The sequence below is a fragment of the Chelonia mydas genome, chromosome 19 (assembly GCF_015237465.2).
Source record: "Chelonia mydas isolate rCheMyd1 chromosome 19, rCheMyd1.pri.v2, whole genome shotgun sequence".
Classification (NCBI taxonomy): Eukaryota; Metazoa; Chordata; order Testudines; family Cheloniidae; genus Chelonia; species Chelonia mydas.
In genome coordinates, this window is record NC_051259.2 from 19,299,755 (window position 1) to 19,323,930 (window position 24,176).

The 24,176-nt window shown below is 48.3% G+C and overlaps 1 protein-coding gene across 6 annotated transcripts in view; it reads right to left on the minus strand.

Moving 5' to 3' along the window:
* KDM1A (lysine demethylase 1A) overlaps window positions 1–24,176 on the minus strand; it is a 170,891-nt gene that overhangs the window by 75,262 nt on the left and 71,453 nt on the right. For 2 of the 6 annotated variants that reach the window (XM_043532231.1, XM_043532230.1), the window contains 3 exons: window positions 23,971–23,982; window positions 21,725–21,867; window positions 13,449–13,469 (listed from right to left, as the gene is read on the minus strand). In XM_043532231.1, the coding sequence (XP_043388166.1) occupies window positions 13,449–13,469; window positions 21,725–21,867; window positions 23,971–23,982 (176 nt within the window). The remainder of the gene's footprint in view (window positions 1–13,448; window positions 13,470–21,724; window positions 21,868–23,970; window positions 23,983–24,176) is intronic. The other 4 variants (XM_037881558.2, XM_037881556.2, XM_037881554.2 and 1 more) reach the window with 3 other exon arrangements.

Below are 24,176 nucleotides of genomic sequence, written 5' to 3' on the forward strand. Positions count from 1 at the left end.
CTTTTTGCCTTTGGCGCAGTGAATAGGATGTGATCGAGAATCCTCTGAGCGTTTCTCACAACCAGGGATAGAGGTGAGGACCCTTTTTCTTACCACCTCTAGAGTGCACCTTGGTTTGGGACTCCCCAAGACACCCGTTCACACCCCTTCTTAATACGAACCACATATAGGACGCACAGACAAGAGGACTGAAAGGGACTGTGTTTGTGGCCAAGTTTTTGGGGTGCAGGGATCGCTGGAAGAGAAGGCTGCGTTGCCAGATACTGAGCACCAGGGCGTGTGCTGCAGCAGACTGAGTACAAGGGTGTGCTCAGTCGGTCTCCCCTGAAGCACCGCTTAAGTGGGATACAATGTCGTATAAGTTGCCCCAGAATGCATCAATGATTCCCTCTGTGGGACGGGAACTCATTGGCGTGCCCCAGGGTGCACCAATGATACCCTCTGCAGGAGGGAGGCTCATTGACTGGCCCCGGGGAACATCAATGATGCCCTCTATGGGAGGAAGACTCATTGATTTTATAAAAGGGAAACTGAAAAGGTTCAAAAAACAATGGCAAAAAATGGATGAAATGAGGGTATGAGTATGATGGACAGCGTGTTGTGGTGGTCTGGTCAAACAAAAGGAAAATTAAAGAAGGGGATTGTAATAATGTATTGCAAATATGAAAGGAAATTGCAAGAGTTGGAAATACTCCAAAAGGCTCTTACAGCGTAGCTGAATCAAAAGGCAGATTTCAAACGCAAGCTAAGTGAGCTTGAAGCAGAAAACAAGGTTCTAAGAGCAAAACTAAAAGAAACCAGCTCCTCTGCACGCCGTATTGTTGCTAGCATACAACAAAAGGTCATGCCTGACTAATCTAATCGCCTTTTATGATGAGATTACTGGTTCTGTGGATGAAGGGAAAGCAGTGGATGTATTGTTTCTTGACTTTAGCAAAGCTTTTGACACAGTCTCCCACAGTATTCTTGTCAGCAAGTTAAGGAAGTATGGGCTGGATGAATGCACTATAAGGTGGGTAGAAAGTTGGCTAGATTGTCGGGCTCAACGGGTAGTGATCAATGGCTCCATGTCTAGTTGGCAGCCGGTGTCAAGTGGAGTGCCCCAGGGGTCAGTCCTGGGGCCGGTTTTGTTCAATATCTTCATAAATGATCTGGAGGATGGTGTGGATTGCACTCTCAGCAAATTTGCGGATGATACTAAACTGGGAGGAGTGGTAGATACGCTGGAGGGGAGGGATAGGATACAGAAGGACCTAGACAAATTGGAGGATTGGGCCAAAAGAAATCTGATGAGGTTCAATAAGGATAAGTGCAGGGTCCTGCACTTAGGACGGAAGAATCCAATGCACCGCTACAGACTAGGGACCGAATGGCTAGGCAGCAGTTCTGCGGAAAAGGACCTAGGGGTGACAGTGGACGACAAGCTCGATATGAGTCAGCAGTGTGCCCTTGTTGCCAAAAAGGCCAATGGCATTTTGGGATGTATAAGTAGGGGCACTGCCAGCAGATCGAGGGACGTGATCGTTCCCCTCTATTCGACATTGGTGAGGCCTCATCTGGAGTACTGTGTCCAGTTTTGGGCCCCACACTACAAGAAGGATGTGGATAAATTGGAGAGAGTCCAGCAAAGGGCAACAAAAATGATTAGGGATCTGGAACACATGACTTATGAGGAGAGGCTGAGGGAGCTGGGATTGTTTAGTCTACAGAAGAGAAGAATGAGGGGGGATTTGATAGCTGCTTTCAACTACCTGAAAGGGGGTTCCAAAGAGGATGGATCTAGACTGTTCTCAATGGTAACAGATGACAGAACGAGGAGTAATGGTTTCAAGTTGCAGTGGGGGAGGTTTAGATTGGATATTAGGAAAAACTTTTTCACTAGGAGGGTGGTGAAACACTGGAATGCGTTACCTAGGGCGGTGGTAGAATCTCCTTCCTTAGAGGTTTTTAAGGTCAGGCTTGACAAAGCCCTGGCTGGGATGATTTAACTGGGACTTGGTCCTGCTTCGAGCAGGGGGTTGGACTAGATGACCTTCTGAGGTCCCTTCCAACCCTGATATTCTATGATTCTATGAAAAGGGTAATTTCACTGACATTGGTTTAGGCGGCGATACTGATAAAGACCAAAATAAAATTAATTAAAAACACCTTGAAAAACAAATTCAGAATTGGAACCTAGCACACACGGGGGAAGATCGAGATAACTGGCTCCCTCCTCCGCCTTTTAACCCAGAATTAAGTGCCAGTGCTCCCTTGGCCCCTCTCGTAATGACCACTTGGTGGTCAGGGACAGGTGAAAACAGAGTGGCCCATAATACTTATAAGTACACTCCTCTCAGCACAGAGGAAATGAGGGGCTTACTGAAAGATCTCAAAAAAAGAAAAGGAGTACTTGTGGCACCTTAGAGACTAACCAGTTTATTTGAGCATGAGCTTTCGTGAGCTACAGCTCACTTCATCGGATGCATAGCATATCGTGGAAACTGCAGAAGACATTATATACACACAGAGACCATGAAACAAAACTTCCTCCCACCCCACTCTCCTGCTGGTAACAGCTTATCTAAAGTGATCATCAAGTAGGGCCATTTCCGCATAAATCCAGGTTTTCTCACCCTTCCCCCCCCCCCCCCACACACATAGAAACTCACTCTCCTGCTGGTAATAGCCCATCCCTCTTTGAAACCTCTTTTTATAATGCGCATGATAATCAAGGTGGGTCATTTCCAGCACTAATCCAGGTTTTCTCAACCCCCCCCCACCACACACCCCCCTCCAAAAACCACACACACAAACTCACTCTCCTGCTGGCAATAGCTCATCTTACAATGTGCACAGCAATAATCCAAGTTTAACCAGAACGTCTTGGGGGGGGTTTGTAGGAAAAAAACAAGGGGAGATAGGCTACCTTGCATAATGACTTAGCCACTCCCAGTTTCTATTCAAGCCCAAATTAATAGTATCCAATTTGCAAATGAATTCCAATTCAGCAGTTTCTCGCTGGAGTCTGGATTTGAACTTTTTTTCCTTTAAGATAGCGACCCTCATGTCTGTGATTGCGTGACCAGAGAGATTGAAGTGTTCTCCGACTGGTTTATGAATGTTATAATTCTTAACATCTGATTTGTGTCCATTTATTCTTTTACGTAGAGACTGTCCAGTTTGACCAATGTACATTGGATACTACATTGGATACTATTAATTTGGGCTTGAATAGAGACTGGGAGTGGCTAAGTCATTATGCAAGGTAGCCTATCTCCCCTTGTTTTTTTCCTACAAACCCCCCCCCAAGACGTTCTGGTTAAACTTGGATTATTGCTGTGCACATTGTAAGATGAGCTATTGCCAGCAGGAGAGTGAGTTTGTGTGTGTGGTTTTTGGAGGGGGGTGTGTGGTGGGGGGGGGGGGGGGGGGTTGAGAAAACCTGGATTAGTGCTGGAAATGACCCACCTTGATTATCATGCGCATTATAAAGAGAGGTTTCAAAGAGGGATGGGCTATTACCAGCAGGAGAGTGAGTTTGTATGTGTGTGTGGGGGGGGGGGGGGGGGGGGGGGAGGAAGGGTGAGAAAACCTGGATTTGTGCTGGAAATGGCCCTACTTGATGATCACTTTAGATAAGCTGTTACCAGCAGGAGAGTGGGGTGGGAGGAAGTTTTGTTTCATGGTCTCTGTGTGTATATAATGTCTTCTGCAGTTTCCACGATATGCTATGCATCCGATGAAGTGAGCTGTAGCTCACGAAAGCTCATGCTCAAATAAACTGGTTAGTCTCTAAGGTGCCACAAGTACTCCTTTTCTTTTTACGAATACAGACTAACACGGCTGTTACTCTGAAACCTGAAAGATCTCACTGATCTAAAGTGCAAAGACCAAAATTTAATATTCTTTAAAAAAAAAAAAGCCAAATGGTTACCACCTATACGTAACATCCCAGGATCTTTATATCTTAAAAGCTAAATGCCCTGATCTATCATGGGCCAAGCTCCCTATAAAAGGATGTTTGGGCCTCTGTTAAATTTGAATCTGAAAATAATATGACCCGCGCTTCCACTGAGTTTAAGGAAGCCATCCAAGAAGCCTTGGGGAACAGAGCCGGTAACTGGGGATTAATCGTGGGCTGCATACAAGGCAAGAACGAGCCTGCGGCTCAATATTATAAAAAAAAAAAGAAAAAAGAAAAATCTATTCCAGCAATGCAGGCATTGCAAACCCCCAAAAATCAGCTGTTTCTAAAGATGTTAAAAAATGGTTTTAACTCCCACCTGCAAAAAACCCTTAATTTGGGAGTGAACCCAGGCTCTAATTATAAATCCATCTGTATGTGGGCCTCTAAATGCAAAGCCAAACAAGTAAAAAAATAAAAAGCAAGTCTGCTCGCTGTGCTGTGGTAACAGCAAAAAATAATGTAATTTGCTATAAAAGGACAGTTACCTTTTCCATAACTGGTGCTCTTCGAGATGTATTGCTCATGTATATTTCACAATAGGTGTACGTGCTCGCCACATGCACCGGTACCGGAAGTTTTTCCCCTAGCAGTACCTGTTGGGGGGGAGGGGGGGAGGAGGGCACGCCCACAGCAACCCCTGGAGTGGCACCTGTCTGGCGCAGTATAAGAGGAGCTGCGCACTGCCCCCACCCTCAGTTCCTTCTTGCCAGAAAACTCTGACAGAGGGAAAGGAGGGTGGGATGTGGAATAGACATGAGCAACATATCTCAAAGAATGCCAGTTACGGAAAAGATAATTGTCTTTTCTTCTTCAAGTGATTGCTCATGTGTATTCCACAATAGGTGATTCCAAGCTATATCTGTTGGAGGTGGGTAGAAGTTCACAAGTTCCCAGGACAGAGGACAGACCTGCCGAACCCAGCATCATCCCTGGTTTGGGGGATGATCGCATAGTGGGAGATGAACGTGTGAACCGAAGACCACGTGGTAGTCCTACAAATGTCCTGGATGGGGACGTGGGCCACAAAGGCAGCCGACGAAGCCCGCGCCTGAGTCAAGTGTGCCCTCACAGTGGGTGGTGGGGGGACACCCGTCAGCTCATAACAGGAGCGGATGCATGAAGTGATCTGATTGGAAAGCCGCTGAGTGGAAATCCGCTGGCCCCTCGTGTGCTCAGCCGAGGCGATGAACACTTGCAAGGACTTTCTGAACGGCTTGGTCCGCTCGAGGTAGAAAACCAGAGCCCACCGCACATTGAGCGTGTGGAGATGGCGCTCCTCACTGGACGCGTGAGGCTTGGGGCAGAGGACCAGTAGAAAAATGTCCTGACCCACGTGGTAGGCAGAGACCACCTTCGGGAGGAACGCGGGGTGTGGGAGGAGCTGGACCTTGTCCTTATTAAGGACCGTGTACTGCAGCTCGGAGGTCAGGGCCCTGAGCTCTGAGACTCGCCTGGCCAACGTGATTGCAACCAGGAAGGCCATCTTCCACGAGAAGTGAGACCAGGAGCACATGGCCAGTGGTTCAAACGGGGGCCCCGTGAGACAAGCCAACACCAGGTTTAGGTTCCACTGTGGGACCAGGGGTCTAGAATATGGAAAAAGACTATCCAAACCCTTAAGGAACCGGCCAGTCATAGCATGGGAAAATACCGTGCACCAGCGGATGGAAGGCCGATATGGCTGCCAGGTGCACCTTGACTGACGAGGGCGCCAGGCCCTGGGCCCTCAGGTGGAGGAGGTAATCAAGGACAACCTGGATCAGGGTGGCCACCAGGGAGACACCCTGGTCCTCTGCCCACCTCAAGAAACGGGACCATTTCGCCAAATAAGCACAGCAAGCGGAGGGCTGTCTACATTCCAAGAGGACGTGCTGAATCATAGAATATCAGGGTTGGAAGGGACCTCAGGAGGCCAGCTAGTCCAACCCCCTGCTCAAAGCAGGACCAATCCCCAACTAAATCATCCCAGCCAGGGCTTTGTCAAGCCTGACCTTAAAAACTTCTAAGGAAGGAGATTCCACCACCTCCCTAGGTAACGCATTCCAGCGTTTCACCACCCTCCTAGTGAAAAAGTTTTTCCTAATATCCAACCTAAACGCTGAACCTGTTCTGAACACGTCCTTTCCTCTCCGCCTAAACACTGAGCAGCCACACTGTGAGGTGAAGCGTTGCTAGGTTGGGATGGGGGAGGCGGCCCTGGTCCTGAGACAACAGGTCCGGGTGGAGCAGCAACGGCCATGGCGGAGCTACTGCAAAGCCCATGAGGGTCCCGTACCAATGTTGCCTGGACCATCCCAGGGCAATCAGGAGGACCCGGACCTTGTCCTTTATCTTCTCCAGGACCCTGCTGATTACAGGGAACGGGGGAAAGGTGTAGAGAAGCTGGCCTGACCAGGACAGGATAAAGGCATTGGAGATAGCGCCCCTCGCCAGGCGGCCCCTGGAGCAGAACCGGGGGCATCGCCGGTTCTGCCAAGTCACGAATAGGTCCACCTGGGAAGTTCCCCACCTTCAGAAGAGCCGGTGGGCCACTTCCGGGTGGAAGGACCACTCGTGTTGCGAGGCAAAGTCCCTGCTCAAGCGATCCGCTCTCTCGTTCTGGGCACCAGGTAGGTGGAAGGCCTTCAGGTGGATATCCTGGTCTGTACAGAAGTCCCACAGCCTAAGGGCTTCGTGGCAGAGGATCGGGCCCCGCCTTACCTGCGGATATAGAACATTGAGGCCTTGTTTTCCGTGAGGACCCGGACTACCTGGCCCTCCAGGTGCGAGAGGGGGTGGTCAACCCCAGAGTCCGGCATGGTGAAGACCTTGTCCATCCTGCCCGTGGCCTGGGAGAACTGTGAGAAAACCAGAGCTGGAGGGGCATGCCGACATGTGACCCAAGAGTTGCAGGCAAACCCTGGCTCTTGTCACTGGGAACCTTGTGACTGAGTCGATGAGACCTTTCAGGGTCTCGAATCTGTCTGGCAGGAGGGAGGCCCTGGCCGACACTGCGTCCAGGAGCACCCCGATAAACTCTATGCGTTGGACTAGGATTAATGGGGACTGGGTGTTGTTTACCAAGAGGCCTAAGGTGGTGCACGTGGACAGAAGGAGCACCGCGTGATCCCTCACCTGCGACCGGGAGGTGCTCTTGACAAGCCAGTCGTCCGGATAGGGAAATCTGGACCCCCCGCTGTAGGCCACTACCACCGACATGCATTTTGTAAGCACCCTGGGGGCAGTGGACAGACCAAACAGGAGGACCGTGAATTGGTAATGATTCTGTCCCACCACGGAACGGAGGAAGAGCCTGTGTCCCTCAAATATGTGGATGTGGAAGTACGCATCCTGTAGATCGAGGGAAGTGTACCAGTCCCCGGGATCCAGGGAGGGGATGATGGAGACCAGGGAGACCATGAGGAACTTGAGTTTCACCATGTACTGGTTCAGACCTTGCAGGTCCACGATGGGCCTGAGCCCCCCTTTGGCCTTCGGGATAAGGAAATAACGGGAGTAATACCCCTTGCCCATGAACTCCTCGGGCACCGCCTCTAACGCTCCTAGTCCTAGGAGCCAGCCCACCTCCTGCTTAAGCAGAGGTTCGTGCGAGGGGTCCCCCAAGAGGGACGGGGGTGGGGCGGGGAGGAAATAAACTGGAGGGTGTAACCCTGGGAGATGGTGTTGAGAGCCCATCGGTCCAAGGTTAGACGCAACCATTCCGGGAGGAAAGCACACAACCGATTGGAGAAGGGGAGCTTTATTGGATCTCTGGTGAGGACTGGCAGGGTGCCCCCGAGTGTCCCATCAAAAACGCCTTTTCCCCACCTGCTTGCACTTGGAGGACCCAGGCTGGGAGGCAGGCTGAGACTGCCTCTGAGGGCTTCTCTTACAGTCCCGCTGCTTCTTATCGGTGGCCTCATACTTCGGGAGGGCGGCCTGGGCAGGAGTCTGCTGCAGCTTGAACTTAGGTTTTGCCGGAGCCGGGACATAGAGGCCCAGAGCCTGGAGGGTCGTGTAGGAGTCTTTCATGCCATGCAGCCTTGTATCTGTCCCTGCCACAAACAGAGCTTTCCCATCAAACGGGAGATCCTGCATGGATCCTGCATGCCTCACTGGACAGCTCAGAGAGCAGAAGCCATGACGCCCGTCTCATGCACACCACGGAGGCCATTGATCATGTGGCCGTGGCATCCACGGCTGCCTGCAGGGACGCCCTAGCGGCCGCTGCCCCTTCCTCCACTAGAGCTTTGAACTCCTTCCTATCGCGCTCCTGGAGGGAGTCCTCAAACTTGGGCAGGGAGCCCCACAGACTGAATTCGTACCTGCCCAGGAGAGCCTGATGGTTTGCCACAAGTAACTGGAAGCCCGAAGACTAATATATTTTCCTTCCGAAAGAGTCCAGTCTCCGAAAGTCTTTGTTCTTTGGGGTCAAGGCTGGCTGACCCTGCAGTTCCCTGTGGTTGACCGACTCGACCACCAGGGAGTTGGGCGCCGGGTGGGTATACAAGTACTCATGCCCTTTAGTGGGTACAAAGTACTTGCGTTCTGCCTCTTCAGAGATGGGGGTCAACGAGGCTGGTGTTTACCACAGGGCATTTGAAATCTTAGCCACCCCTTCATGGAGAGGCAAGGCCACCTTACCCGGTGCCAATAGGGACAGCATGTTAAACAGGGAGTCTGAGGGCTCCTCCATCTCCTCTGCTTGGAGGTGGAGGCTTGATGCCACCCTCTTTAAGACTACTTGGTGGGCCCTGAAGTCCTCCTGCAGGGCGGAGGGGGGCGGGGCCGCAATCGCCTCCTCCGGGTGGGGCGAGGAGGCCAGTGCAGTGCTCTGGGTGTCGTCCAGCACCGGTGGGTCGACCACCTGGTCGGACTCCGAGCACGGTGCCGAGGACATATGTCCCACCGACTCCTTTCTTGGGGGTCTGGAGAGGGAGGCTGACGGTGCCTCCGAAGCTCCGGCCACCGAGCAGGCTCCCACCAGGGGCTGCGCCGGAGGCCACAGTGCCCACTGGTACCATTGGGCTGGCCACAACGCTCGGTGCCACTGCATCTGCTGTGGCACCGTTGGGGCCAGCTGTTCAGGTTGGCTGGCCCGGCCCATCGAGGGACGGCTACGACTGGAGACCAGTTTGGCGTAAGATCCGCTGCTATCACTGGACCGAAGGAGCAGCGGTGCCGGGATCTACGACGGCCACGGGACCGTGATCTCGACATGGAGGATTGGTACCGACGGTAACAGCTGCTCCCGAATGGCCTTGGTGGACGGACTGGCGCTGGTGAGATGCCGGCAATCGATGCCCGGGGCTGCGATGTGTTGGCGGGGACTTGGAGCGGGAGTCTGAGCGGGAACGGCATCGATAACCATGCCATGACTGACTGCGGTGCCCTCTCCAAGACAAGTATCGTTGGTGACGCCCACTGCGGTACCATCAATATTTGCTCCTTGAGGACGAGCGGTGGCGGGAGTCCCGGACGGATGGAACCCAGCCAGACAGTCTCGTCGGCATCGAGGGCGATCCACATGGACTCTGCCCCGAGCAGTCGCTGGGCGGTGAACGGCGTTGGAAATGTTCCCTCGATTGAGACCGGTACTGGGCTGGAGGCGAATGTAGAGATCCCAGCGGTGGCTTGCCTCTGGAGCATGGGCCCGACATCAGCAGTGCTCCAGGCACTGGCATGGACACAATGTTCCGGGCCGCCTGCAGGGCTTCAGGCATGGATGGTATCCGGACAGGCCTGTTCCGAAGGGGCCGAGCTACTCCGCTCAACGTGAGTCGGAGGCCTGGGGCCCGGTGGGGATCAAGGACGGTCTGACATGGGCCTAGCCTCTGTCCCACACTTTCCTCAGTGCCACTGTGAAGAGGGAGTCTTCCTGGCCCTCTTGGTGCGCCCCGCGGAGGTGGAGTGGTGCCGATTGGTCGATGGCACCGGAGGGTCACCGCGTACCGACGCCACGGTGCCAGGTACCGGTTCAGAGCGGCGTGTCGGAGTCGGGGTCAGCGCCCACTCCATCAGGATGGCCCGGAGCCTAATATCCCTTTCTCTTTTGGTCCGAGGCTTAAACGACTTGCAAATCTTGCACCTTTCGCTGATATGGGTTTCTCCCAAACAGTGCAAACAGTCTGTGTGCGGGTCACTTCTTGGCATAGACCACCTACAAGAGCCACACGACAAACCCCGGGGCGCAGGGCATGCCCCGGCCTGGGCTCATTGACTAAACTAACTAAACAACTATCTACAGGTACTAACACTGAACGAACAAACAGTTCTGGGGATGAGCTACAGCAAAGCTGGAGCCAAGCAGTTCCGATGCACATTCACTGGCGGCAAGAAGGAACTGAGGGTGGGGGGAGCACGCAGCTCCCCTTATACCGCGCCAGGCAGGCGCCACTCCAGGGGTCGCTTCCCCCGCCCCCCCCCCCCCACGGGTACTTCTAGGGGAAAAACTTCCAGCACTAGTGCATGTGGAGAGCACGCACACCTATTGTGGAATACACATGAGCAATCACTCGAAGAAGAACTGTGGGTGTCCCGGACACACCAAAAAAAACTGCAAACGTAAAGTCCAAAAGCCTCATCATGGCCAGCCAAATCCCCACAGTACTTCACTGTCCTTCCGACCTGGTCCTGCCCCTACTATCCCCCCTACCTCCCGATGTTTTGTGTGCAGGGAGACCGGGCATTGGGCAGCCAGGTGCCCAAGCCGAATAACCCTGGGGAACCAGCCCCACCCGGTGTCCCAAACAACTGCCAACCCTTACTCGCACCTGAATAAAAAGGAAATGGCCAGGCTTTTAAATGCTATGACCCACTAAGATTCAGCGGCCGCCTTGACTGTCAGTACTGCTAATGCAAACATAAACCGCTCAAGGCCACACTTACAAGCATAAATAAGGGGCCAGCCATGCACAATTCTTGTGGACACGGGAGCATCTGTTTCCATTACTGACCTCCCCCTCCTCACTACTAAACAGTATATTACTATTTCAGGGATCGGAGGTGCACAACTCACGGCTTACAAAAGCTATCCTGTTCTTGTAAAATCTAATCTATTCTTTTGGACTCAGTCTTTTTATGTAGCTCCAAATACAGGGGGGACTATTCTGGGCATAAACGCCCTCTGTGATCTTGCAGCAACTCTTAACCTCGCTCAGAGTACAGTTTCATTTACCAATAAACTTATGCGTACTCATACCATCCCCCTCCGCAATGATACGTCCCTCTTTTCTGTTGCAACTGCCAAATCTGTGGCTCTTACTTGGGGTACATCTAATCTTTTTCAAGACTTAGATTCCAGATTTCCCTCAGTGTGGGCAAAAAATAAGATGTCTTGTGGTTTGGTGCCTGCTCATCTCAGCCCACTCATCCAGGTTACCGGCCAACTCCTCCACCTACCAAGCAATACCCTCTCAAATTTGAGGCCATGAACACAGTAGGTGATATTACTTACTCTCTACTTCAGCAAGGCATACTGGTTCCCTGTTCCTCCCCCACCAACTCCCCCATCTGGCCAATTAAAAAAATCTAATGGCTCCTGGCACCTTACCATTAATTACCGTACTGTTAACCAACACGCAGACAAACTTGCCCCTGTCGTTGCCGACCCATCAGTGGCCCTCTTGGGCCTTAATCCTTCTTAATGTATATTTATTGTGTTAGACATTGCTAACCGTTTCTGGAGCCTTCCCGTGCACCCAGAATCACAGCCCTGGTTTGCATTCACCTTTGGCCTCACTCAGTACAGCTGGGCCTGCCTGCCCCAAGGATTTCACAGTGCCCCCACCCTTTTTCATCAAGTTATGGCTAAGGCTCTTTCCTCAGTAAATTGGGTTGCTGCCAACTCTGTGTGTTTACAATATGTGAATAATTTACTGCTTGCATCCTCCACGGCCTCTAATCACTTATGTGCCCTCCAACTGCTACTTCACGCCTTGGCAAATGCAAGCCTAAAAGTTAATCGTCAAAAAGCCCACGTAGTTTTACCTACGGTTCAATATCTGGGCTATACGGTCTCCCAGGACCCAAAAGCCCTCACCTCAGACCATCGAATTGCAATTGCTGCAGCCCCATGACCCACAACGGTGTGTAAGCTACTCAAACTAATGGGTCTTCTAAATTTTTGCAGACAATATGTCCCATCTTTTTCCACCCTAGCACAATCTCTTAATGACCTCCTTAGAGGGGCTCAAGCCTCCTCAGACCTCATTTCTTTGTCACCAGAGCACAACCACTGCTTAACTAAACTTAAAATAGCCCTTCTTTCTGCCTCTGCACTTGGGTTCCCCCACCCCTCAGTACCACTTAAGCTTCGGACACATATACAGGATGGCCAGGCTGTTGCTGTGCTCACTCAAAACCACAGAGACGGGCACTGCCCTGTGGCCTACTTCTCCACTCGTCTTGATTCGGTAGCTCTAGCCTTGAATCACTGTCTCCAAGCTGTGCAGGCAGCTTCTTGGACCGTAACAGTCACAGCCCCTCTAGTCTCTGGGGCCCCTCACACAATCTTTGTGCCACATGCAGTGCATAAATTCCTGAATGGGGGCCAATTTTCAAAAATCACCACAGCCAGATGGCCCAAGTGTGAATGCACCCTTTTAAGCCCACACATTACAACTGCACACGCTAATCTTTTTAATTCTGCTACCTTAATGCCAACAATAGGGGAACCCCATAAGTGATCTTCTAAAAATACTATGGTCAAGGACCAAGTTGTATCTAAACAACCACTACCTTTTTCTAATTTTGTTTTGTTTGTCAATAAATCCCAATACTATGTTAACGGCCAACCTTACACCAGCTGGGCAATTTGCAATCTGTCAGGTACGTGCCTTCGCTTGGGTCCCTTGCCACAATCTTGTTCAGCCCAAGTAGCATAATTAATGGCCCTAATGCAAGCCTGCCTTTTGGCTAAAGGTCACAATGTAACTATTTACACGGACAGCCGCTAAGCTTTCGGGGTGGTTCATAATTACTTAAAGTCCTACACTAACAGGGGATCATAGAATCATAGAATCATAGAATATCAGGGTTGGAAGGGACCCCAGAAGGTCATCTAGTCCAACCCCCTGCTCAAAGCAGGACCAAGTCCCCGTTAAATCATCCCAGCCAGGGCTTTGTCAAGCCTGACCTTAAAAACCTGTAAGGAAGGAGATTCTACCACCTCCCTAGGTAACGCATTCCAGTGTTTCACCACCCTCTTAGTGAAAAAGTTTTTCCTAATATCCAATCTAAACCTCCCCCATTGCAACTTGATTTGGTACCCCTCTTAAAACCTCACTTCATTTGGTACCCCTCTTAAAAATGAGGGGGTATATTGCAAATTTATTGGAAGCAATCCAAAAACCATCTAAAGTGGCTGTAGTTAAAATCAAGGCACATACCAGAAACAATGACCCTCTTTCCCTTGCAAATGCAGCCACAGACGAGGCGGCCAAAAAGGCTGCCACAATGCCTCAGGACAATTTTCAAGTAGCAGCCACCCAAATTTCTGACTTGAAACAAATTTCTTTACCTGAATTGCAAGAACAATGTCCTAAAAAGAAAAAATGGATATGGATTGAGAATGCAAAATTGACAAAAACAATACCTGGGTTACAAAGGACCAACAGTTTGTGGCTTCAAGAGCAATTATATCTCACCTTTGTGATCTCTAACACCTGCCAACACATCCAAACCCAAAAGCTATGCTGTACCACATAAAGGGAAAGTGGTGGTGGCCCAAAATGACAGCGGACATACATGACTATGCCTTGTATGCGCTAAATGTAATGAAGGCAAAAAGCTTAAAATAGCCATAAGGCATCAGCCTCGACCCACGGGCCCTATGCAAAAAATTCAAATTGATTTTATAGGTCCCTTGCTACCTACCAAAGAAAAAAAAATATTGCTTGCTTCTAATTAATCACTTTACTTGATGGACTGAAACCTTCCCCACCTCTAAGAATGATGCAGGAACAGTGGCCAATGGCCAACGAATTTTGCTCCCAATGGGGCCTACCCTGTTCAATAGACTCAGCTCAAGGAACGCATTTTACAGGACAAATCATGAAGGAGGTTTGCGCTGCCCTAAGCATCAAACAGAAATTCCACTGTCCATACCGCCCTGAGAGTTCTGGACTGGTAGAATGAGCAAACCAAACTTTAAAAAACCCCCCCACAAAGGCTTTACTATCTCAAGGAACCAACTGGGTAGCACAAATACCCACTGCCCTTCTTTCTATGAGGGTAAGCCCTAGTGCCAGCACAGGAATTTTGCCCTTCAAACTCATTACTGGAATGACCATGTTGCTGAGTGAAGGATGTGTAGTCCCGGCTTCCCTCCCCCTGGTCTCTGACACTGTACGGGAATATATCAAACATTTAAATTAAGTCTTACAACCCCTAAAACTAACTGTCCAAGATCGACAAGCAGCCCAGGACCCTCCAGAAACCCCGTCTTGGGCGGACATACAGGAGGGAGATCACGTTATGGTAAGGACACATAACCCCAGAGTACTTCAGCCAAAATACTCTGGCCCGCACATGGTATTGGCCCATACAAATACCTCGGTGAAAGTGCAAGGAATCTCAACATGGGTCCATAAAACCAGAATTAAAATGTATAAATGAATTCATTCTGTTTATATTGTATCCTTTTAGGTAACAAATGTGGCTCCCCATGTTCATCTTCCTGGCAAACATACCTGACGCAGCCTCCTGGGACCCGCCCTTGGTACACGTTACACAAAATACCTGTTTAAAAGCTGGTCAGTATGTGCAACTCCCTGCAGGAGGCAGCGGCAAATGGGTAAAGAAACCAGACACTTGGCTTACCCCCAGACCGGACCACCTGGGACCTATCGTGGTTACAAGCTCGCCCCCATAAGGATCCTGGGCCCAAGGTCCCAATCCAACTACCACAGCCCGGGAGCAGCCTTCGGCTCCCTCCCTGCATCTCACCAAATATGGACTGTAAATGGGTATTTAGCCTCGTGGGATGTGCGCCCACACATATAGGGCCTCCAATTCCAGGGTGCCCAACCATAAAATGTTGGGAAAAGAAAAGAATCATAGACTTTAAGGTCAGAAGGGACCATTATGATAGTCTAGTCTGACCTCCTGCACAACGCAGGCCACAGAAGCTCACCCACCCACTCCTGGAACAAACCCCTAACCTATGTCTGAGCTACTGAAGTCATCAAATCATGGTTTAAAGACTTTGAGGTGCAGAGAATCCTCCAGCAAGTGACCCGTGCCCCACGCTGCAGAGGAAGGCAAAAAACCCCCAGGGCCTCTGCCAATCTGCCCTGGAGGAAAATTCCTTCCCGACCCCAAATATGGCGATCAGCTAAACCCTGAGCATGTGGGCCAGACTCACCAGCCAGACACCCAGGAAATAATTCTCTGTAGTAACTCAGATGTCACCCCATTTAACATCCCATCATAGGCCATTGGGCATATCTATCGCTAATAGTCGAAGATAAATTAACTACCAAAATTAGGCTATCCCATCATATCATCCCCTCCATAAACTTATCAAGCTTAGTGTGACAGACTGCCAATTTAAGGACACTCCACTAAAACAAACTATTCTATTTCAAGGGTCTCTGATGGATCGGTTAAAATTCACAACATTTATGAGGCTAATAGGTTGGGAGAGTATCGATGTGAATGTGTGTGGGAGGACTGGGTAGTTTTCAGGAATATGACAGTGTTTGTAAATGCAGGACATTCCTCCTCTGCTGTGGGAACCTAGGATGGAGGGACACTACTGTCAGGAACAGTGTGTGCACCCGGTTAAATGTTTGCATTTTACTAATATACATTGTTACAGTCTAAACACTTGTGGATTCTCCCTGCCTACTGTCTGTCCGACATTGGATTCTACCCCCCGGACGGCATTATTCAAGTAGGCCCCAACAAAACACTTTTGCATAATTCTTATGGTTTCCGTTCAAGTTAAATATGATTTGTCCAGTTTTTCGGCACCCTTGTAAAATGTATCTTCAGACCTCCCCAGCTCCCTGCGATGGCTTCAGGGCCAGCTATAGGTTCTAATGCACCAATATATTATTCAAGCCCGTACAGCCAAAAGACAAAAACGCAGCATGTTAGGTGACATTGGAGGATTTTTTGAAAGCTCCAGTTCCATACTAAATACTCTTAATTTGAATTTTGAAAAGTCATACAATTCTTGGGTCAAAGGCCAAACCACCCAAGCCCTTAAGCATACTAAGACCGGGTTATCTTATACTCTAACTGCAATTAATGTAGTCATAAAGGATTTCTACAAAATCATTAAAAAAACCCGCAAATGCTATAGTCAACCTGGCTAAGTCACAAGCTAAAGGTCATGCTTGTGATATGCTAGCTCGTGATCTGTTTAACACTGCAAAAGACGACATGTTAAATGTATGCCTGGGTTTTCCCCCGTCCCATACCCTTTCCTCCCCTACCCTTGCCCACATTGCGGGCATTTCTACTCAACTAACAGTAGCCTCTTTACTTCCTCCAGACTCACCCTTCTCCTTTAATTTCGTGTACCCTTCTGTTATCCCTACCTATGTGTTTCCTTCTTCTTTCCATTTTAAGTCTATTAAATATGTAACTAACGATATAGTGTACAAAGTAGGGCTATCCGAATATCTGGCACCATCCCCCGGTGACGCTACACTGATGACAACCTCAAACTGTTGTACAGAAACGGACAGTTACACTGTGTGTTCCTGTTCTACCTTTCGTCCTTTAACCTTGTCCTCTTCTGTGGTTGTGGATGTCCTTCCTCTTGCAGATGGTGAAATTGCTGTACAAGTATCCGCTACTCAGTGGTGTTTCATCACCGCTGCATCTTGTTACATGTACGGACCACCACAGTGCCAGACAAACACTTTCATGTGCCTGCAAATTACTGACTCATTTACCCTAGGTGATGTAGGTGGGTAGAAAGTTGGCTAGATTGTCGGGCTCAACGGGTAGTGATCAATGGCTCCATGTCTAGTTGGCAGCCGGTATCAAGTGGAGTGCCCCAAGGGTCGGTCCTGGGGCCGGTTTTGTTCAATATCTTCATAAATGATCTGGAGGATGGTGTGGATTGCACTCTCAGCAAATTTGCGGATGATACTAAACTAGGAGGAGTGGTAGATACGGTAGCAGGTAGGGACAGGATACAGAGGGACCTAGACAAATTGGAGGTTTGGGTCAAAAGAAATCTGATGAGGTTCAACAAGTGCAGGGTCCTGCACTTCGGACGGAAGAATCCAATGCACCGCTACAGACTAGGGACCGAATGGCTAGGCAGCAGTTCTGCGGAAAAGGACCTAGGGGTGACAGTGGACGAGAAGCTGGATATGAGTCAACAGTGTGCCCTTGTTGCCAAGAAGGTCAATGGCATTTTGGGATGTATAAGTAGGGGCACTGCCAGCAGATCGAGGGACGTGATCGTTCCCCTCTATTCGACATTGGTGAGGCCTCATCTGGAGTACTGTGTCCAGTTTTGGGCCCCACACTACAAGGAGGATGTGGATAAATTGGAGAGAGTCCAGCGAAGGGCAACAAAAATGATTAGGGGTCTGGAACACATGACTTATGAGGAGAGGCTGAGGGAACTGGGATTGTTTAGTCTGCAGAAGAGAAGAATGAGGGGGGATTGGATAGCTGCTTTCAACTACCTGAAAGGGGATTCCAAAGAGGATGGATCTAGACTGTTCTCAGTGGTAGCAGATGACAGAACAAGGAGTAATGGTCTCAAGTTGCAGTGGGGGAGGTTTAGGTTGCATATTAGGAAAAACTTTTTCACTAGGAGGGTGGTGAAACACTGGAATGCGTTACCTAGGGAGGTGGTAGAATCTCCTTCCTTAGAAGTTTTTTAAGGTCAGGCTTGACAAAGCTCTGGCTGGGATGATTTAATTGGGGATTGGTCCTGCTTTGAGCAGGGGGTTGGACTAGATGACCTCCTGAGGTCTCTTCCAACCCTGATATTCTATGATTCTATGTGCACCTCCCCGACTGTGTGTTCACTGGAATAACAACGGCTCCTCGGTGGTATAACAACCTATACCTGGACAATATAGTGGTTCAACTGGCCAAGGGCTACTTCTCAAAGTAGTCCTGGCTGCTGCATCTACCACCGTTCATAACCACGTCACCAAAGGTCACACTGAAGTCCAGCTCTCCAATCAAACCATCACCTGACTAAAAAATCCTGTTCATAATGCACCCTACAGCCCCATCTCCCAGTGGGCCACTGTCCAAACAACAGCTGCTGCTGCTCCTATATTTGTGTTATTAACCTCTCTTGTCATGTGTGGGTACTTTAGACACACACTTAAAAATCTTACTATGTTTCCTACCTTTACCCCCTTCCCCCAATTCCCCTCTCCCTCCCCCCTTGGGCAACCCTAAAACAGATCATGTATATCCAAGTATTAACTTTATCTCACCTAAAAGTTTGATATGTCAACAGGAGGGAATTGTCAAGCAAGAGTTAAAATTTAGCTAACAGCTAAGGCAGAAACCACAGATCAAGCAGAAATGCTTCAGAGGCCCAAGGACAATGGCTTCTGTCAATACATGATAACTCAGATATTCAAATATCCACCCAGTAACTCAGTTTATTGGTAAGGAAGGACAATGCTGACCACCCCCAGATATCTGTGAGCACTCATCCCTACCCCCCCACCCAGCCTCTTCCCCCCGCAAGGTAGCCATAGATACTTGATGTAATCAGGATGACCTCTATACATATTGTGGCAAACTGCGGCACTTCTTTGATGGGTCTTGTGCTCTCTCTTTTTGGGAAGGGTTCAGGGCTCTGTTTCTCGCCCCTGAACTGGGGTATTAACTGCCCCACTAGTGTCTTAGGGGAGGGGAGTGGAGAGGGAGGGACCCAGGCCTGTCCTCCACTCCAGGTCCCAGCCCAGGGGCCCTAGGGATAGCGGTAAACCGTTTGAACTAGAGGTTCCTTCCCCTGGGCTACTTCCCTTTCCTGCCCTTCAGCTTGTGGGGCTTCCTGCCCTCCCTCTGCACAAACCAGATGTCCCTTTACCTAGGGTCTTGGTCTTCTTAGACCACCACAGCACTTCTCCAAACTCTCCTCTGCTTCAACTCCTCCAAACTGCTCTCTGTTCCAACACCAATCCACTCTGCTTCAACTCCTCCTAACTGCTCTCTGCTCCAACACCAATCCACTCTGCTTCAACTCCTTTCCTTGTCTGATTGAAGCAGGGGGGCTGTATCAAGTGACTGGCTTCAGGTGCTCTAATTAATCTATAGCAACTTTCTTCCCTCTACAGGGTATAAAGCTCCCTTCTAACACTCTCCTGCTGCCGTCTGGCCATGCTGTATCACAGTATGTACTGTTCCTATTATTATCTTTGTTAAGAGTTTTCTTTTTACTTGTAACAATGTACAAATAAATGCAAATGAATTAATAAGAGAATGTATATAACTGGCCATCGTGGCACCATATTTTTGAAGCTGTTTACCAGTCTTCCCGGTGCTGTGAATAAATCCTCCTTCAGTACTGTCTGTGCTCGCCTGATTCTTGGGGAAAAGAATCTTTTTGCTTAACAAGAGAAAGCAGAAAGCCTACAAGGAATGGAAGAAGGGATGGATCACCAAGGAAAGCTACCTCTTGGAAGTCAGTAAGTGCAAGGAAAAAGTGAGATCTACCAAAAAACAAGCAGAGTTGGACCTTGCAAAGGAAAAGAAAACCATTAGTAAAAGGTTCTATAGCCATATAAATAAGAAGAAAACAAGGAAAGAAGTGGGACCACTACTCTCTGTGGAGGTGGTGGCGATGAAAGAATCTAGGTACGGACCAACACCTAAATGAATGCTTTGCTTCAGTTTTTAATACGGGTAATCATAGCATCACAGGACTGGAAGGAACCTCGAGTGGTCATCTAGTCCAGTCCCTTGCACTTATGGCAGGACTAAGTATTATTTTAGACCATGCCTGACAAGTGTTTGTCTAATCTGTTCTTAAAAAGCTCCAGTGATGGAGATTCTACAACCTCCCTGGGCAATTTATTTGAATACTTTGCCCTGACAATTAGCAAGTTTTTCCTAATGTCCAACCTAAAGTGCACTTGCTGCAATTTAAGCCCATTGATTCTTGTCCTATTCTTAGAGGTTAAGGAGAACAATTTTTCTCCCTCCTCCTCCTCCTTGTAAAAACCTTTTATGTATTTGAAAACTGTGATCATGTCGCCTCTCAGTCTTCTCTTCTCCAGACTACACAAACCAAATTTTTATCAATCTTCCCTCATAGATCATGTTTTCTCGACCATTAATCATTTTTGTTGCTCTTCTCTGGACTTTCTCCTCTTTGTCCACATTTTCCTGAAATTTGGTGCCCAGAACTGGACACAATACTCCAATTGAGGCCTAATCAGCACAGAGTAGGTCAGAAGAATTACTTCTCATGTGTTCCTTACAACACTCCAGCTAATACATCCCAGAATGTTGTTTGCTTTTTATTTCTTTTTGGCGCAACAGTGTTACATTGTTTACTGATATTAGCTTGTGACCCTCTATGACTCCCAGATCCCTTTCCACAGTACTCCTTCCCAGGCAGTCATTTCCATTTGTATGTGTGCAACTGATTGTTCCTTCCTAAGTGGAGTACTTTGCATTTGTCCTTATTGAATTTCATCAGATTTACTTCAGACCATTTCTCCAATTTGTCCAGATCATTTTGAATTTTAATTTTATCTTCCAAAGCACTTGCAACCCCTCCCAGCTTGGTATCATCTGCAAACTTTGTAATTGTACTCTCTGCCATTATCTGAATTATTGATGAAGATACTGAACAGAACTGGATCCATAACTGATCCCTGCAGGACCCCACTCGATATGCCCTTCCAGCTTCACTGTGAAACACTGATAACTGGTTGGAAAACCATTTCCAGAGAAGTTATGCACCCACCTTTTGATAGTTCCATCTAAGCTATATTCCCTAGTTTGTTTATGAGAAGGCCACGTGAGACAGTATTAAAAGCCTTACTAAAATAAAGATACACCACCTCTACCACTTTTCCCCTATCTACAAGGCTTGTTACCCTGTCAAAGGAAGCCATTAGGTTGGTGTGACATGATTTGTTCTTGACTGTTACTTATCACCATATTATCTTTTAGGTGTTTGTAAACAGACTGCTTGATTATTTGCTCTTTCTGGGTACTGAAGTTAAGCTGACTGGTCTGTAATTCCCTGGGTTGTCTTTATTCCCCTTTTTATAGACAAGCATTATACCTATTAGTCCTCTGGAATTTCCCCCATCTTCCATGATTTTTCAAAGATAAGTTTATGGATGGGATGATGAAACTGCCTACAATGTCATGTAGCCAATCTACAACTGCCAGTTGCAAATATCTTCAATGGCCGGTGATGCAACACTAGACGGGGCAGGCTCTGAGTTACCACAGAGGATTCTTTCCCAGGTGTCTGGCTGCTGTGTCTTGCCAAAATGCTCAGGGTCCATATTTGGGATTGGGTAGGAATTTTCCCCCCAGTTAGATTGGCAGAGACCCTGTGAGTTTTTCATCTTCCTCTGCAGCATGGGGCACAGATCACTTGTAAGTTTAAACTAGTGTAAATGGTAGATTCTCTGTAATTTGAAGTCTTTAAATCATTATTTGAGGACTTCAGTAACTCAGCCAGAGGTTAGGGATCTATTACAGGAGTGGGTGGGCGAGGTTCTATCGCTTGTGACGTGCAGGAGAGATCAGACCAGATGATCATGATGGTCCCTTCTGGCTTAAAGTCTATGAGACTATTAATTTTTAACAGTAAAGCATGAGGTCACTTACTGTATGACAACCTCCAAAGCCTGTCCTAGGGAGACTGGCTTGTTATTGAGGACATTGAAGTCCAGCTGATGACTGAGATAGGAGGTGGCCTCCAGCAAACGGTTGAATTCCTGCTCCACCATTTCATCTTTCTCTTTAGGAACCTGAAAGTCAAAGAACAGATTTGTCTCTGTAAATTAAAAAAAAAAAAAAAAAAAAAAAAACCCAAACCTCCAGATACGAATACTTAATTAAGGAGGAACCTAATAGGTGTGGAGTGGAGGCTGGTAAAATTAAGAAGTCCAGAAAGACTTCAGAACCATGAAGCTTAGACTTCCTTTTCCATCGTGGTGCTAATTCCACTACAAGATATGTTTTTAATTCATAACACAAGTTGCCTCCAATCCTTCCCCCTCAAAATGTGAGCGGTGTATCTAGCAATGAAGTAATATGCAAAAGATCAAGGCAGAGCACGGACGTGTAATGTTACAATGGTGTTGATAGAATCATTACTTTACTGCCCTGTGTCATACACTTTAAAAAAAAGATATAGTAGACAGAAAGAAGCTGAGGGCGGCACCTGTAAGTTTTGAAGTCTTAAATTCTTCAAAATGATCAGACAAGAGAAGTATGCAAGGCATTTAGGGATAATCTGCCAAGTTCCTCTCTCTTTCTCACCTCTGAATTGGTAAACAGGCAACTAGCATTGTTTACTGGGCTCCCCCATGACTGCAAAAAACAAGTCAGTAGAAAAAGGCTTCCTCAACTAAAGGATGAAGTCAAACACCTGAGGTCCAATGGCTCACCTGTGGGCCATGTGTACATTCTTTCGGATGTCAGAAAGGTGCACCCTGGCTCTACTGAGCTGTTTGCCACCTTCCGATGAGGCTTTGTGCACATCAAGCCTTCAGAGAGGGCGTGAGGTACGCTGATCAGGCAGAAGGAAGGTACTACACAGGTGGAAGCTTGGCTACAAATGGCACAAGCAGTGCCCCCTGGCAACCTCATCTATTCCTGGATGAAGTAGGGGTATTGCTGGTAGTTAGATAAGTTTTTACTGTGTAGTAGGGGAGCATTTCTTTAAACACTTTTGGTGTTGCTACTGTGACACCGCTGAACCTTCAACACAGCACTACATAGAGCCACAACAGTTCTACTAGGCCAGTGTTTGAGGCCTCCCTCACCCCACTGGATGGCAACCCCTATGTCAAGTGCACAGCAGCACAGTCCAGCTGTTAAGCGCAGCAGCTGCAGGTCTGACCAGTGGTTACTGTTGCTGGAGATGTGGGGAGGGGCCAGCAGGGATATGCATTGTGGAGCCTTTTCCTGAGCTCCGAGAACATGGGAGGAGCTCTAAGGAGCTTCAGCTGTCCTGACCCTGATAAGAGAGAGTGAGGGAATTAGGGCAAAAAAACCCTAGGAGTCTGAGCACAAAGAAAAAAACGGGGGTGAGAACAGATGAGGAGGCAGGGACAAATGGGTCAAAGAAAAAGAGGAGAGAAAACAGCAAGCACCATAAAGGAAGGCAGATTGGCAGAGATAAAAAGTGTCAGAAATAGCATGTGTCAGGCTTACAGGAGAGTCCTCTCTGGAGGCCAGGGACAGACACAGGGCTACTTTCTCCAGGAGACAATTCGACAGGGTGAGGAGCATCCTCCTACTACTTATCCCTGGCCCTGTAAATCCTAGATATGACCATTGCACTGCAGAGTGCCTCTCCTAAAAACTTCTCAAAAGCTGCTTCCTCAGGAAGGCTGGGACAACTCTCAAGGAGCTCTGGGTGGTGAATTGCAACTTGTCTCCTGTGTATATATTAAAGGTGAGGGTTAATCAAAATGTCTTGTACAGAATAGAGAGTAGCAGATTTCATACCCTTCCACCTGGACTGAGACAGGCTTTAATCTCAGTTGCTGATGATGACAGGGAAGATGGAGACACAAACTGAGGAAGTTCATAGTGAAGTGGGTGCCTGCACTTTGGCTCCAGTACTAGTCGGGAGGCATATTTAAAGGGACACTGTCAAGGCTGTAGGTCCAACATGAGACCTACGTATTTCCTTTCAGTTTGCGTAGTCAGTGTAAATTTTTTTCTCCCCTAAAACGATTCAAAGTTATCTGCCCAACATTCATGAGCAACCCAACAACAAGAAGTCAATGTGAATGTACCACTGAAGGAAAAAAGTGTTCAGCAACAAATTATTTCAATTTTAAACTCAGGGATTATTATAAACAGTAAAAAAAGGGATTTTAAAAAATTATAAGTGATACCTTGACAGTGTCCTTTTAACCATTGCAGCAGAAAGAGAAATAAATAATAAATAGCCTGATAGCTGTTTCAAGGTAAATTTTGTACAATAGGGTAAAATCAAAACAAGGTTTAAAGCATTGCAGAAGCAGCTAATCATCACTCACATTTTTAGCAGTGGCAACAACCAAAAAAACAAAACAAAAACACAGATTGTGGTAAGTCTCAG